Source organism: Diabrotica undecimpunctata, chromosome 1 (genome assembly GCF_040954645.1).
Source record: "Diabrotica undecimpunctata isolate CICGRU chromosome 1, icDiaUnde3, whole genome shotgun sequence".
NCBI classification, from domain to species: Eukaryota; Metazoa; Arthropoda; class Insecta; order Coleoptera; family Chrysomelidae; genus Diabrotica; species Diabrotica undecimpunctata.
The window spans coordinates 139,783,847-139,800,421 of NC_092803.1; the positions used below are offsets into that span (position 1 = coordinate 139,783,847).

The following is a 16,575-nucleotide window of genomic DNA, read 5'->3' on the forward strand; positions in this document are numbered from 1 at the left end:
CTAAAATGTCTTCATAAGTTGCATCCATTATTGGACGGCCACTATTGCCAGCAACTTGCGCTTGGAATGTATCCGTTTCCCGTAAACGACGATCAGTGGTCAGAAATAATCGTCTATCGGGTGTATTTTGATTGGGGTATTTTACTGCATAACGCCTTGCGGCTGCTGCACTATTTTCTTGACATCCACCTACGATATTCCCGATAGTTTATTGAAATCATTATTTAATCTGATCCAACTTACCCAAAGTTAAATGCATAACTGCCATTTCCTGAAATGTGTAGGCCATTGTAATATCAAAATTTTTAATATTAATCTTATTCACACAATAAATGATAGCTCCAAATTATTGACTATTATTGATGGAACTGTTTGTAATTATTGTATCCGTAGAAACTAATTGTAATTTTATGGCCAACTAGGAAAAAACTAGTTTTTCAAAAAAGTGATGAGACAAAAAGGTTTTAAAATAATGTGTTAAACTAATGATGCCACAAAATTCATTTGATTTGCACGTACTCAAAAGTTTGGGGGGATTTAGGGCTGCACACCCCCCTTAAAATTTTTCTGTGCGCTTAGATTTTGTTGTTTCTTTTGTATGAAAAATGTTTTCAGAACAAGAAAGTAACGTGTCCATTTTTATTACAAACTGTCAAGTAGTTTAGGAGATAATGCAAAAAAACAATTTTTATTTTGTAGCTTCAAAGGGCTGTAACTTTTTTTGCGTCCACTTTTGTACTAAGGTAAGTTGGATTCAATCAATTTATTTTTGTTCCCGGAATGCGTGATTTAATTTATGACATACCTTTTTGAAACACCCTGTATAGGTGTGTCGAGTAAAAAACTAACTTAATTGACCTAACAGGTATGTTGAGTACTCGAGTTACCATGGCCGATAATGACGGATAGTTAATTCTGACTCTGGATATTGCATCGGACTCTGCATTGGACACCTCCGATTTCATAGCCAGATCTAATAAATAGTAATTCTAGTGCTTAATTTCAGGTTGATGTTAAACCGAATCAAGTGGGAGGAAGATTTAGTGAAAGACCCGGACGGTAAAGAAATACCTAACAAGTGTAATCTAGTATGGGAAGGTACTGCTAAACAAAGAAATTTTGGAGAACTTAAATTTAAAGTGTGTCCTATGGAAAAAATGGCAAGAGAACATTTTAAAAAACATAAAGTGGAACACTACTGGGATTTGGCGTACAGCGGAGCGGTACTAGAACAATCTAACGATGTTATAGAATAGACTATTATTTTTAAATACAAGATAGAGATGAAATTTTATTATTTACTAATTACGGAAAGTAAAAGTATCAATTTCTACAAAAACAATGTGGTAATACTTATAGACTACAGTCCATCAACCTAAGGAATTGAAGAAAAAACGGCGGGCTGGAAATAACTTCGAGTATAACTTAAAAATATTGTGACAGGCAAATTGTTATTGTCAAAAAATTTTAAAACTCTCGCATTTTCCTTTGGGACGCTGTGTAAAACATCAATTTGACAATAATAAAAAATAGTATGATCAGTGTTAATATTTTTACGTTTGATTGGAAGATAATTTAGTGAAAAAACGAGGAAATTGTTGACAGACAAAAATGTTGGTTCATTAAGCGGACACCCGTAATATATTAGTTTCCCGTTTTTTACTTAAAAATATAATGCTACAGTCTGTCCCAAACCCTTCTTTCAGTGCATCACTAATTTTGACGTCATATAGGATTTTAAGAATGTCGAGAATTATTGCATGACATTTTAGTTAAATCTGACAGTTGCAGGATCGAAATGGGTTAAATGTGAAAAGGTTATTTTTGTTTTAAATATAGAATAAAAACTTTAACAATTCAAAATTGTCTTTTAATTTACATATTAAAGGTCCCGTTCTGTATATAAATTTTTATTGTGCATTATATTGGAAGGGCAGTTTGTCATAATTCCTATTCTATACATTCCAAGGAAAGTGCTTAATTAGCTAAGATTTACCATCTCCAATAATTCAAGTTTCATCATGGTTGTTGAAACACGTATATGCCTTCCTTTTAACCATTCTACTAAAGAGTGTTTAGTCCAACTTGAATTTGGTATTTTTGGTATGAAGAGTAACATGTTGGCCTAAAATAAACAAAAAACAATTTAAAAACGCTATTGATATTTCAGTAGGTTATGGCAAACTATATTTTGATACAAACCTTCAGTAAACATTCTGTATACACGAGTTCTAATAACATGTTCATAGTTATTGGTTAATGAACGGCAGAAGCTGGTAATAAAGTTGTTCCAGCCTCCTTTTCTTCTTCTTGATGTGCCTATCCGTTACGAATGTTGGCGATCATCATGGCAATCTTTATCTTATCTGCAGCAGCGCGGAAAAGCTGCACAGATGTTGTATTAAACCAGATTCTGAGGTTCTTTAACCAAGATGTTCTTCTTCTTCCTGGACCTCGTTTTCCAAATATTTTTCCTTGCAGGATGGCTTGAAGGAGAGTATATCTGGATTCATTTCGCATAATATGTCCGAAGAACTGTAACTTTCGAGATTTGATGGTGGTCAGTACTTCTCGATTCTTATTCATTCTTCTGAGGACCTCGGTCCCGTGGACTCGGTCAGTCAACGGGATCTTAAGCATTCTCCGATATAGCCACATCTCAAATGCTTCCAGTTTTCTGCACATATCTTCGTTCAAGGTCCACGAACACCATAAAAAAGGACAGAGAAGACGTAGCATTGCAGCATTCTTACTTTTGTATGAAGAGAGGTTGTGACTCTTGAAGAAGGCCCCCATCCGATTGAAGGTGGATCTAGCTTTTCCGATGCGTGCTCTAATCTTCTGGCTGTTGGTTCATTCTTCATTTATTATGGTGCCGAGGTAGTTGTAGTGCGTCACTCTTTCTACAGGGGATTGGTTGACGTAGAGTTGACCTTCTGTTATTCTTTTCTTGCTAATTATCATAAGCTTTGTCTTCTTAACGTTTATATTGAGTCCATATTGTTGACTGTAATACGTGATTTTGTTCATAAGAACTTGTAGGTCTTCTAAGTTGTCCTCAAATACTATGGTGTCATCTGCATATCTGATGTTGTTTAGCCGGCAACCATTTAGTAGAATACCTTTTTCAGTTTCGTGCAAAGCTTCGATAAATATTCTTTCAGAGTACAGATTGAAGATTAGAGGAGATAAAATACAGCCTTGCCTCACTCCACGCATGATTTTCACATAGTCAGTGTGTTCACCTTCAACTCTGAGATTTGCTGTCTGATTCCAGTAGAGACTTCTAATTATTTTCAGATCTTGGTTGTTAGTTCCTGTTTCTTTTAGTATTTGCATCATCTTGGCGTGCTGTCGATCAAACGCTTTCTCGTAATCAACCAGACATACGTATACGTCGCAGTTGACGTCTCTGCATCTCTGGAAGACTTGTACTGAGAACAAAGCGTCTCTAGTACCAACAGCATTTGTGAACCCGAACTGGTTGGGTGAAATTTGACTTTCACACAGCTTGTAGATTCTCTTATGAATTATCTTTAGGAACAATTTTAGGAGATGACTCATGAGGCTTATAGTACGGTAATCTTCGCATTTTTTGGCTCCTGGTTTTTTTGGAAGTGCAATAAACTCAGATTTTAGCCATTCTGTTGGTATTTCTCCAGAGTTGTATATGTTGTTGAATATCTTTACGATTATTGCTATTGATTCGTTGTCCATTACTTTGAGTAGTTCTGCTTGTATATTATCAGGGCCTGCCGCTTTGCCATCCTTTAACTGTGTAATTGCGGAGTAAACTTCCAGCTGTAATATTCTTGGTCCATCATTTACCTCTTCTTCTAGCTCAAAGGTGTTATATCTTTGGTCTTCAAATAGTTTTTCTAGATATTTTTTTAACGTTCTTATTTTACTCTGTTTGTCTAAGATGATGTTTCCGTCAGAATCAGTTATATTTCCTTCTGCCTTCGTCTTAGTCCCCCTGTGAGTTCTTTAACTTTCTTATGTACATTGTGACTATCGTACTTTGACTTCAGAGTCTCAATTTCTTCGCATATTTCCCTGGCTTCTTTTTCTTTCGCTTCTCTGATTTTCGTTCTTATTTTCCTTTATTCCTTTTCTAATTGAAAATAATTTAATAATTTTAGTATTAGTCTTTGTTCATTCTCGGTATATCCCGGCATATTTAAAATATTTTTATGACAATAAATACAATATTAAATTTTCACTGTAGGATGTCTCAAAATACTAACCTGGAATGGCAATTATCATTTTATCAGTTGACATTATGAAAGTACTGTATAAATTATATTTATGCGCATCATTGATTGGATATCTATTTAGCGTATTCTAAACTCTAACCAATTATAAATCCGTAAGTAGAATTTGCTTTAATATGCAAATACCCGTGGATGATACATAATTTTCTAAGTTCTATGTATAATAATCACAGACTCGCGTTTTTTCTGTCACTTCTAGCTTAGTGCGTTAGAGAGAATTCGATCAACTATGACGCACTGAAAGAAGGGTTTGGGACGGACTATATTCATAAGTTGATTGACTGCAGAGTATTAGTTATTTAATCAGAAAATATTGAAAAAGTAAAATAATTAATTTAGTAAATTACAAGTGGACCTTAATTGGATCATATGATAATTAAAAATACATTGTTCTTAAAAAACATTTTTATGGCAATTTAATTTTATCAGACATTTATTTGCGAAAAAACTGTAAAATTATAAAATAAATTATTTTCTCCGATTTTTTTTGTTTGTTTAAAAACGCTTTTTATTTTTAATATCAAATTGGTAATTGGAGCCAGAAATTTATGTGCTGAATTATCATAAACTAGTGATTTTGCCCGTCACCATGCGACGGGGGATCCAATCAATTGCATCTACAATCACTCTACTTAATTTTTTTGTCTTTTGTACTTGCATGATAAGGCCGGTCTTTTCACCTCCAGAAAACTATTGTCCTATCTGACAGATAGTTATCTGAAGCATATACCATTTTTCAAAGTAAAAACGTTGCACGGCATAATTTATATAAAGTGACGTCACTTATATTTAAAATTTCCAGAACGTCAACCTTAGAGTTCAAATTTTCCTAACACAGCTAATAATACGAAACCCATACGGAACTACTCGATCTTTTATAGGCGTCAACATGGTATAGTAATCAGAAAAATGTAATCACTATTATATTGGGAATTTTAGAATTATATTGATTAAATAACCAAAAATATTTGTTAATTAATAATATAAATTTTATGAAATAACTCTTTAAGTCTAATATTCCACAAAATAATAATTTTAATTAAATAGATTAGACAATTGTACGCAACTGATACGGGAATACTTCAAATTTTAATGACAGTTCAGCGTGTGGCAAAATTGTATAAAGTGTTGCCGCTTTTTGAGAGTAAGAATTTTGTTTATGTTTTGATTTCTTACACAATTTGATCATAATATATTATATATTTATAACTTGTATTTATAAATACATATTAAATTTAGATTAATAGCTTCAAAAACTAATTATCGTTGTGTATTGTGATTGTGCTATGCCAAAACAACTAAATAGTCTGTAGAAAGCTGATAAGCTTTCATATAAGATAGATTATTTTGAACAAGAAATAATGGCGGGACGTTTTTACTATTAATGCTCTAAAAGAGGTAAAATTTTAGGTTTAAAAAGGTTTAAAATTTAGAATATATAATTTAGTATTAAAATGTTGTCTTATGTATTTTAGTGTGTTGCAGTAGTCTTAAAACTAAGTGTATTTACTGTTAATATAACAGTTTGATAAATAGTTGACATTTTAAAAATTCCTCACTTACCAACTTTTCTGATGTTTTGGCAACGCTGTAGGGTTTTGACGTCGTAAATCTTGAATGACGTGCAATCATTTTTATATGAAAAATTCTATAGACATTTATTTATAAAATAAAATGTACCCGCCTTTTCACGTCAAATTATGTTGCGGATACTTATCTGTAAGATAAATGTAAAATGATTTCGGAACACACCAATATTTAATTAATTGTCAAAGAAATCACTGAAATGTTTTAATATCTCTTTTGATTATAAAATTTGTGGTGACAGAAATAAAGAAAAATTTAATAACGAATAAAAAATAATACATGGTTAAAGACTCTTCTCAGGTTTTTCCATAACACTAAAATATTAATAAAAACACTGATGTAAGGTTAGCTCAAACATTTTCAACTTCAAAAAGTTCAGTAATGTCTTCATTTATCAATTTATCTTCAAAATTGTCTTAATTTTGATCTCCCGCTAGGTTATACTCATAGAATGTTGCTGTAGATTAGAACAGTTGAATCTCTTCAACCTTACAGCCACTTCCACTGGATGACATAGTACCTAAACCTTCTCTTCCATACCTAAAAAGTTATGTTCCATATCTGGTTATAATATGAAATTCATTATAGAAATTGGATTGTTTAGTGGACTTCTTAAAAGTGGCTTTACTTTATAATTAGAATCTCCGTGTAAAAACACATTTCTATTATCTCCATTTAAATTTCATATCCAAGAAATGTCACGAAATTGTCAAAATTTAAAATCAATATTCCGTATATTATATGGAAGATTTCTTGAAAGTTTTGAAAATTTGCTACTACACTCTGGATATTTTTTATACTTACTTTGATTCTTTTTTATATATAATTGAATGTATTTTATAATTATTAAAAGAATCTGATAACCTAAGTACTATGTGCATATTTTTTATTTTGAAATCCGATACTACTATTATTGAATCAATAGCATCAATATCTCTTGAAAAAGGTTAATTAATTCTTTTTTAATTATCAAGATTATGAAAATATTGAATCCCTAAACTAAGTAAATAAAAATATGTATACACCTACATTTATAATCATTTATTAACAACTATTTACAATATTTTCTCAGAATAAGATCACTGTCGGTTTACTTAATCTTAACCTTTTAAAAGTCTTTATCATTACAAAAATTAAAATGTTCAATTCTGCATCAAATATTATATTCTCGCATTAAGTTTATTAACATTAAACATCATACTCTCCGATTTCATTAAATCTTTTAATATTCATGTATCTAATCTACACTAAAGAACAATATTTAGGTTATATTTTTAATTTCGCGATAACCTACAACATATTAACGAACTATAATAACACAATTTATTTTCCAGATAACTTTTTATTCAGTACTTTATTTGGCAAATAAATATTTTATATTTATATGTTATTAATAATAACTAAATGTTTCGTTTCAAAAACAAAATATGATTGAAATGTCAAATGGTGGTAGTTCAGATTTCTTTCCTAGATGGCGTCGTTAGTTTACTGGATAAACAGTGTGACCTGTCATCATAGCCTTTTATATGGATAGATAAGATTTAGTTATTGTGGAAACTAGTGAGATAACGTCTTCTGTTTAATCGCCATTGAGATTTCTCTGTTATTTAACTCATCTCCGCTTTATTATTATGCACTATGGAACATACACAACCCTGAATGCACTAGATTACTGCAGTATTGACCATATTAATTCCCAAAGTATTTCAAATGTCAATTATTAATGAGCAGACTCAGGCTGAAAACCTAGAACGACCTAAACGTACTAGGAAAGAAGACTAGCTGCAGTATGCTATTTAAACCAGGCACCACGCCAACTGGTGGTCAATTCGCAAAACAACCTATGGACCATTAGTTTATTGTTATTCTATTTGCGTTGATACGTAATTTTTGGTATCTTGCTTGTTTTAAGATATCTTTTCTTTAAATAAACACAAAGTCATTAATCACTACTGTTGTGTTCCAAATTATTTCTTGTGGGCGAAGAAAAACCCGGAAATTAGCTTTCATACGTTTCCTGTCGTGGGAAAATATTGGGTGACTGTGGAAACTAAGCTGGGAAACAAAGAATTAGTGGATCGACGCTAAGTTTGGGTAAAGAATTTACGAATTGGAAAAAAGGTTTCCCCTCACATGAGAGTCTGTTCTCCACACTCTCGGAGGACTAATTTCAGAAAGGTATGTAATAATTCAGTTTTATGCGTTAGGTTGTTTTATATTTTGATTTCCTATTACACATTTTTTTTTATTTTAGATCGAATAAAAAGGCGTATTTATTAGAATCTTCCATTGTAATCTGAACCTACAGCAGGAACCTCAGGAAGAAAATAACGGGCTCAAAAAAGCCAGCAAGGAAAAACTTCAAAATCTTCATGTTCAGGTGAATGTGAAGATGTTGATGATTCAGGTATTTCAGCTGCCAAAGACTTGATGCTTTTAATGAATGGAGGTCATACCTCTGATAAAGTGGTTCCTTGTTCCACCTGTGATGCACTAGTACAAGTTAATATGCCAAAAGTTGTGACTGTCTATGGTATGAACTATAGGTACTGACGAAAAATTGAAAAACTTCACAGTTATAAACAATATGGAAATATTCAATTCTGTAGTAACTGTATTTGAAAAGTATCATAAAGACCAAAAAGTGTACAGGTTTAATTGTAGACAAATATAGTGAAGCTGAAGACGTTTTTATCCTACGTTACATTAGCTTCTTTGTTTAATACTACCCCGCTAAGCTGAATGAATCCTAACTGACAAAATCGCTGGATGGTAGCGAAAAGCATTATTTATCTTCCCTTCAAAGCTGAGCTGTCCTATCTGTCATTAAATAGCTGTTCTAAAGTGATGCTTGTTGTCCTAAGTTCAAACTAAAACCTGATTACTAAACATTACGTCCTATCTGATCTGTACAAACCTGGAGTGTCCTCTTGTAACAGATTGGACAGTCAGTATTGCAATATGTAATGCTACCCAAAATTTAGCACGAACTGAAAGGCCCAGATGGAACATATTCAGCATGGCACCTTAAAACAACATAACCTAAAAATCGAATGTGTTTGTTTCCGTTAATGTCAGTTTTTAGTATAGGAAATTTGATTTATACCTCGAAGTAAGTAGGTCACTAAATGTTTTATTATTAATCATTAATAATTAATCATATTTATTAATGATAGTTAATAAATAAAATAGGTAATATTTAATAGTTAATAATAATAGTTGAGTTAATTAATAATAGTTAATAATTATTATTTATTGTTTCAGATAATAGTACCTCCATTACTGTTTTAAGTGCCTCTTATATTTAATTCCGTTTTTATTTTCATTACATTAAACTGTGCTGGAGCTGGAACTTTCTGTAAATTTAACTGCAAAATCTTCAACATACAAAACTCGCTTAAACAGTTTAATAATATAATCCGTAAATGGTTTAGCCCTTTTTAGTGTTTATGAAATTGACTGATGATTGCAGTGGTTAGGTTAGTCAACAATTATTTAGTATCCTATTAAAAGTGTATAAAGTATTGTTTTGTTTTATTCTATTATTACCACCAACGCTTCCACCAGCTGTGACCGTCAAATGGTTAATCTTGTCTTAAATAGAGAATTAAGAGAACGCCTACATGCAAATAAAAAGCTTGTGAATACAAAAAATGTTAACAATGATCCCGACTACGATCCAAAGCAAGACGGTTTCTGTAGCGAGTCCTCGTCTACAGAAGAAGGATGTATCAGTGATGAAAATAACGACTGCCTGTCCCACGTTCCAGCTATATCTGATAATGAAAGTTTAGTCCAAGAAGATGCGTCTATTTATCAATTACTCAAGTCTATGGTTGACTACATGGTCACATCGTCCATAACATTGCTGAAAACAATTACGCTAAGATGTACACCGATAAGGGAACAATTAGAAAGAGAACAAAAATTGAAACAGAACTTGCTGAGAGAAAGAAGCAGAAATTATCATCTGTCGCTAATGACCACAAAATAAAAAATCCTGTAATAAAAACACCTGCATGCTGAAGTTTTCAGAAGTAATCAATGAAGCGAGACGAGATGTTAACAAACAGTATTGGAAACTTAACAAGCAAGCTCAACGTTTGTTTGTGCACGGTATTATTAAACAACTAAACAAAAGAAAAAATACTGTTGGAACTTATTCGCGTCGTAAGAATTCGTACAAATATTATTTACGGGATGCTAACGGATTAGATATGCAAGTATGTAAAACTTTTTTCCTTGCCAGGTTAGGCTATGACAAAAGTAATGATCGTTTTTTGAAAAATATTAGGAACTGACAATAATCAATCGACCACATCAGTAATACATACTGGAACCACACAGGATGCGTTCGAACAGAGAACGGAAACACCAAGTACATCAACATAGAACGAGGAGTGCGCCAAGGGTGCATTTTATCCCCCCTATTATTTAATGTATATGCCGAACATATAATTCTCTTCTTCTGATGCTGATAAGCTTCTCTTGAAGATCGCCGTGAAGGTGCCAGAGCCAATGGAATCATTATTAACAATATAAGATATGACGATGACACCGTAGTATTAGCAGAAACAGAAGACCAACTAAAAATATTGATGAACATATTATCACAAGAAGGTCACAGGCTGGGTTTGGACATTAACTTTTCCAAAGCCAAAATTCTGGTATTCCACAAAATCCGCCATGAACAAGTTATACGCACATACAAATAAATGGTATCACCCGTCAAAAGCTTTATATACCTGGGCAGAGAACTAAATATTCAACTAGACCACTCAAAAGAAATTAGAAGGCGCATTGAAATAGCAAGATCTGGTTTCATGAATATGCGTAAAATGCTCTGTAATCCCAAGCTATCAGCCTCAATAAGATTGAGAACACTAAAGTGTTATGTGTGGTCTCTAGGACTATATGGCTGTGAGACCTGGACATTAAAACAGTATGACGTCAACAAATTAAATTCATTTGAAATGTGGATGTACCACCGAATGCTAAGAATAAGCTGGACCAGCAGAACTACGAATGAAGAAGTACTGAGAGCAATGAACACACGTCCTCATCTGGTCAATACTATCAAAATTAGAAAGACGTCATATTTAGGACACACAATGCGCCATAGGGAATTTCAGCAGCTCCAGGTAATATTAGAAGGCAAGATTGAAGGTAAAAGGGGCATAGTACGGAAGAAAAAATCTTGGCTACGAAATATCAGAGATTGGACCCACACAAGAGGAAATGAATTAACTCATCAAGCCCAGAACAGAGAGAAATTTGCCATATTGATCGCCAACCTCAACAGAGAAGGAGGAGGATAATAATAATGCTATTGTTTCCAAACAAGACTAACGAAGGCACCGACCAGCTCTGAATTTTATTGACAAATAACCGATCGTTGAACATATAAAGTCTTTCGACCTACCGTATCTCATTATCGTCGGGAGCATGCTGCCAATCGTTTATACTTACCATCGGATATTTCAATTACAATGATGTACAATGTCTACAAAATAAAGAATCCTGATTGTTAGGGTAGTTATGAGCTCTATTGTCAGAAAATTGCAAAACTCAACATATCGTTTGCACAAATTGGCTGCGAAGAGTGCTCCCAGTGTGCATAATATCTCAAACCCTCGGTCATTTGATCAATAATTTACTGGTAGTGTGTGGCAGCTTCATCGTTTATGCTCCATTCTCCACTTATAAATTCGAATTTATGAGCAAATTAAATGATTCCTTGGAGAATGTGGTAGGCCAAAAATGGGATAGCAGATCGATCCATTTGGTCATAGTAGAGAGATGGCCTCCATATTTGCTCAATTGGGTTTCGACGGTTTTTTATTGGGCAGAATCGATTACCAAGAGAAGGATTTTAGATTGTCGACAAAACCTGCCGAAGTAGTTTGGAGATCTAGCCAAAATTTAGGAGAAAAAAGTAACATATTTACTGGATCCATGTTCAACGTTTATTCACCGCCCAGAGGCTTCTGTTTTGATTTGTTATGTTCAGACGAGCCAATTATCGACGACAAAAAAACGGGTGTGGCAGTCCATTGGGACTGCCGGTAGAAGTTATACTTCTATACACGCGTTCGTCGTTACAAATTTATATGGGAGTCAATCTGCACAATCGTTACATATGTAATGCTATAGCTAAGAGAGGGCAGAAAGAGAAAAAGAATTAGGTATACAGGTATATGGTGCTTGGTTTGCTGTATATAAACATTTGACCTGTAATAGGAGTATAGTAAATAAATGAAGGATTGAATCAATATTTTAATATAAATATATATTTTTATTTTCATATATGTATAAAAGGAGTTGAATGCAAAAAAAAATTTTTACACATACTTACTCTGCAGTAAAATTCATTGTTAATTTTGTTAATAATATAAAAATACAATACAATACACTGCCACATAATTCAATATTATAATACAATACAAATTAAAATGCAATATTCATAAGTATTTAAAAATGAAAATATACATAACTTACGCATATGTTTAATTTATGATGATAATAATATTAATAAAAAAATAATAGTATTAATAAATATTAAATATGTTTACAAAAGGAACATTTTTATTCTCAAAAGAGAAAGAGAGATAGAATATATCTTCTGTCTCACTCTTACCTACATCTTACATAATATGTAATGATTTTGCCGATATTAATATACTCAATATATATGAATACACACAAATTTCCAACGTCGAACGCGCATATAGAAGTACAATCAAAAACGAAATAAGACCAACAACTCGGATTATGTTGTAAATTTTCATTTTATTTTAAAATTTAGCATTTTTGCGTATATTACATGTATTTAAAAAAAACGTGGGATATTTAAATATTTCAAAAATAAAAAGGGAATTCATATTGGGATTCGAACTCACATACACCAGCGTATGAACCAAACACGTAAAATATTTGCCAATTAGACATGACACAAACGTATTTCAAAATTGACAGTTCTCGGTCATGCAGTGATTTATTGAGATTATTATTTTGAAATACAAAAAATAATTATGAACATTTAATAAATAATACAAAACATATTACATAAATAATAATATTAATAAATATTATATATATATATATATATATATATATATATATATATACTATTAAATATATATACAAAAGGAACATTTTTATTCTCGAGAGATGAAGAGAGAGAAAATATATCTTCTGTCTCTCTCTTACTCATTATCTTACATATGTAATGATTTCACCGATTCACTCCCGTAGAAATTTCTAACGTGGAGCGCGCGTATAAAAGTATAACTTCAAAAAGTCCAGATTACAACGTTGATGAAAGGAAATAATAGAACTCCCATTGTCAGTTCTTATACAAGCACCACCAGTAGGTTCGACCTGAACTGGATCTTCTGGAATTTGAAAATCTGCTACAGAAACACTTTTTCCAGGCTCCAGAGAAACTTTTACATGTTTTTTGCGAGGTGCAGTTGCTTAAATAAATAAAGACTAATTAAGGCCCTGGATGTATCAAGCTTTTAAACATATGCTGTACAAGAGTTACTCTAATCGCTTCTTAATTACTGAATAACTTAGAAGAAAGTATTTGCAGTTGATATCAACCAAAATTGTAAATTCCTTACACATTATGGCAGTAATTAGCACCACAAGAACATAAATAAATAACATTTTACATTTGGCAGTTAGTAGAAATTACCGGAATTATTTTAAACTTTGAAACAAATGTTTATTTAATGCATTTATTATACTACTGCTACTAATAAAAGTTGATAAGTTACTATAAGAAAACAATAATGTATAGTATTACCTATGTAAAATTTGTAAATTACATAAAATTGTACGTGAGGACTTGATGAGAACTCCTGGTTTATTTCGTTTATTTTGAAAGACAGGCAATAGAGAACGCCATTGCTCACTGCATAAAACTGACAACGTCTTGGCGAAATTCCCATAAGGTATCATTGCATATCTTATCCTGTACAGACTAGTGAGTTTGAGACAAAGTATAGTATCAGTTTGCAACAAAGGTCAATGAAATACGCTATGAGCACGTGTACTTGGTTGTATAGTAATTTCCAGTCGCTTGTATTCTGTCAAAAAGTAACTAACTTCACAAAAAAATATTACTAAATTCACTATACAGTTAGGACTGGGTTAGCGAACCGACATAAATATTTGCTGTGTTTGTTATAGTACATCAGCATGAAAACAAAGAAAAAAATATATAATACCATGACAAGAAGTATCCTCACTTATGGGTGTGAAAATTGGACAATAAATAAGAAAACCAAAAACAAAATAAGAGTAACAGAGATGGAATTCCTAAGGAGAAGCTGCAGAGTAACAAGAAGAGATAGAATAAATAACATGGAGATTAAGAGGAGAATGGGAATGAACTCCGACATAATAGACTACATCGAACAGAAGAGGTTGACCTGGTACGGACATGTCAGAAGAGCAGACCAAAATCGGTGGAAAAATAGAATAACAGAGTGGAGCCCGATAGGAAGAAGAAAGAGAGGCAGACCCCGAAGATCTTTCAGAGATGAAGTGGACGAAGCAATGAGTAGAAGAAACCTACAGGAAGGGGACTGGCTAAACAGGAAAAATTGGAGAAAACGGTTGAGTGAAGGAATACAGTGAAAACTGTGGAAATCCTTGTATATATATATATATATATATATATATATATATATATATATATATATATATAGTAGACTCCCTCTATAACGAGAACTGAAATGACAGACTAATTACCTCGTTATAAGCGGATCTCGTTATATCCAACAACAATAATATCAAAGAATATAGACGCTTATAATATTGTGCATACATATGAATATGTAGTTTTCTAAAACATTAACTTTCTGTAGTGAAGCCATTCGGAGCAATATAAGATGCTAATAAATATTGTTTGAATGGCGTTTTTAAAACAAAGTTGTTTACTTTTATTGTCAATGAAATGCATTAAAACAAAAAAGAGTTGTTTACTTTTACTGTCAATGATATACGTTAAAACAAAAAATCTGTATTCTGTAAATATGTATAAAGCGTATAAAGTTATTTTGTCATTTTTGACTGCTTTAAATTGTCCAGTATTCTATCTATCATATTTTCTAAAGATGTGAAACAGTTTTATGCTTCTTCATTTGCGTTTTGTCCTTGGATAAAGTTTGTGACAACCTTTAAAACACGTGTGAATGGTCAACCCAATACAATGACACTTGTGAATCATAAATTTTACATTTCCGACTAAGAATCATAAATTGTAAGAAGTTTATTGCGGGCGGCCCGCAGTTAAAAAGGGTATTTATTTATAGCTACGACCGGGCCAAAACGTAAAAAACACGTTTTTCAATCTTATTTTTTCTCGTTATAAGCAAATTTACCTCGCTATAAAGGGTTATAGTTCAATAGAAATTTCACGGGACATCTAATGTACCTCGTTATAAGCGAAACCTCGTAATAACCGTGTTCGTTATAAAGGGAGTATACTGTATATATATATATATATATATATATATATATATATATATATATATATATATATATATATATATATATATATATATATATATATATATATATATATATATATATATATATATATATATATATATATATATATATATATATATATGTTATAGTAACATGTATTTGCTTTCTTAAATCCTCTTTGCATATTGAAGTATACTTATTTTGAAAGATAAGGTCCATTCACTTAGCTCGGGCATATTTTGACAGATTCATTGTCGGAAACCTACAACACAACAATTCCTACTTCTCAGTATTAATAGCTCAAGTATCCTACTATTGCAGACTTCTTTCTTTGAAAAAAGAAGAATTATTCTAAATAGTGAAAGTGTATACTAAACTCATCAAATTTTGGGTAGTATATATTTAAAAATTATATTTTAGTCGTTATAATGGGAACGACTGTGGAATTTATTTTTTCAATATATATATATATATATATATATATATATATATATATATATATATATATATATATATATATATATATATATATATATATATATATATATATTTATATATATATATATTATTATTATATATATTATATATATATATATATATATATATATATATATATATATATATATATATATATATATATATATTTGTACACTAAATAAGTTTATTATTTTCTAAAATATACATAATATGGTTTATGGTGCAGATAATTAAATATTGATTGTCGGTAATTTGTAAAGTTCTATTTTATTTAAGTTTGTTTACTTTGGCTATGAGTACGTCAGCACCATAGATAAAATTACACCTAGATTGGTAACAGGATAGCCAAGGTCAAATCATGTTCGGATTAGGCGCCCATTCGTTTGATTGGTGGTGGTGGTGCTGCTAGTCTCGTTTCTGCGCGGAGGGAGTGTGCTGTGATCTATAATGCTTGGTTGTATCAAAAAATATAGACGCTAAGCGTCTATATTCTTTGGTTGTATAGACGCTTATAGAAGAATTGTTCACTGTTATTTTTGAAAGTTAGCAAAAAGTGGGACATAGATAAGGAAAAGTGGGACGAGTGGAACGCACGTGTTGCACGTGGTACCACTAAGGAGCGGTCATGTCAGCTGTGGCTCTACCATTGCTTCTAAAATATGAAAGAGTGGGGCAATAAATGCAACTTTAGATATTTTTATATGTAGATGCCGCGTGGTCGTAGAATAGGATTAAA

The 16,575-nt window shown here is 31.8% G+C and overlaps 1 protein-coding gene and 1 long non-coding RNA gene across 2 annotated transcripts in view; both read left to right on the forward strand.

Moving 5' to 3' along the window:
- Prp3 (pre-mRNA processing factor 3) overlaps positions 1-2,915 on the forward strand; it is a 55,353-nt gene extending 52,438 nt beyond the window's left edge. The window contains exon 6 of the mRNA XM_072520103.1: positions 1,007-2,915. Within this exon, the coding sequence (XP_072376204.1) occupies positions 1,007-1,256 (250 nt within the window). The 3' untranslated portion in view covers positions 1,257-2,915. The remainder of the gene's footprint in view (positions 1-1,006) is intronic.
- Positions 2,916-7,025: 4,110 nt separating this feature from the next.
- Positions 7,026-9,354, forward strand: LOC140440420 (uncharacterized). The gene is made up of 3 exons (XR_011950839.1): positions 7,026-8,039; positions 8,116-8,973; positions 9,126-9,354. It is a non-coding gene; the product is annotated as an uncharacterized lncRNA (long non-coding RNA).
- The last annotated feature ends 7,221 nt before the right edge of the window (positions 9,355-16,575 follow it).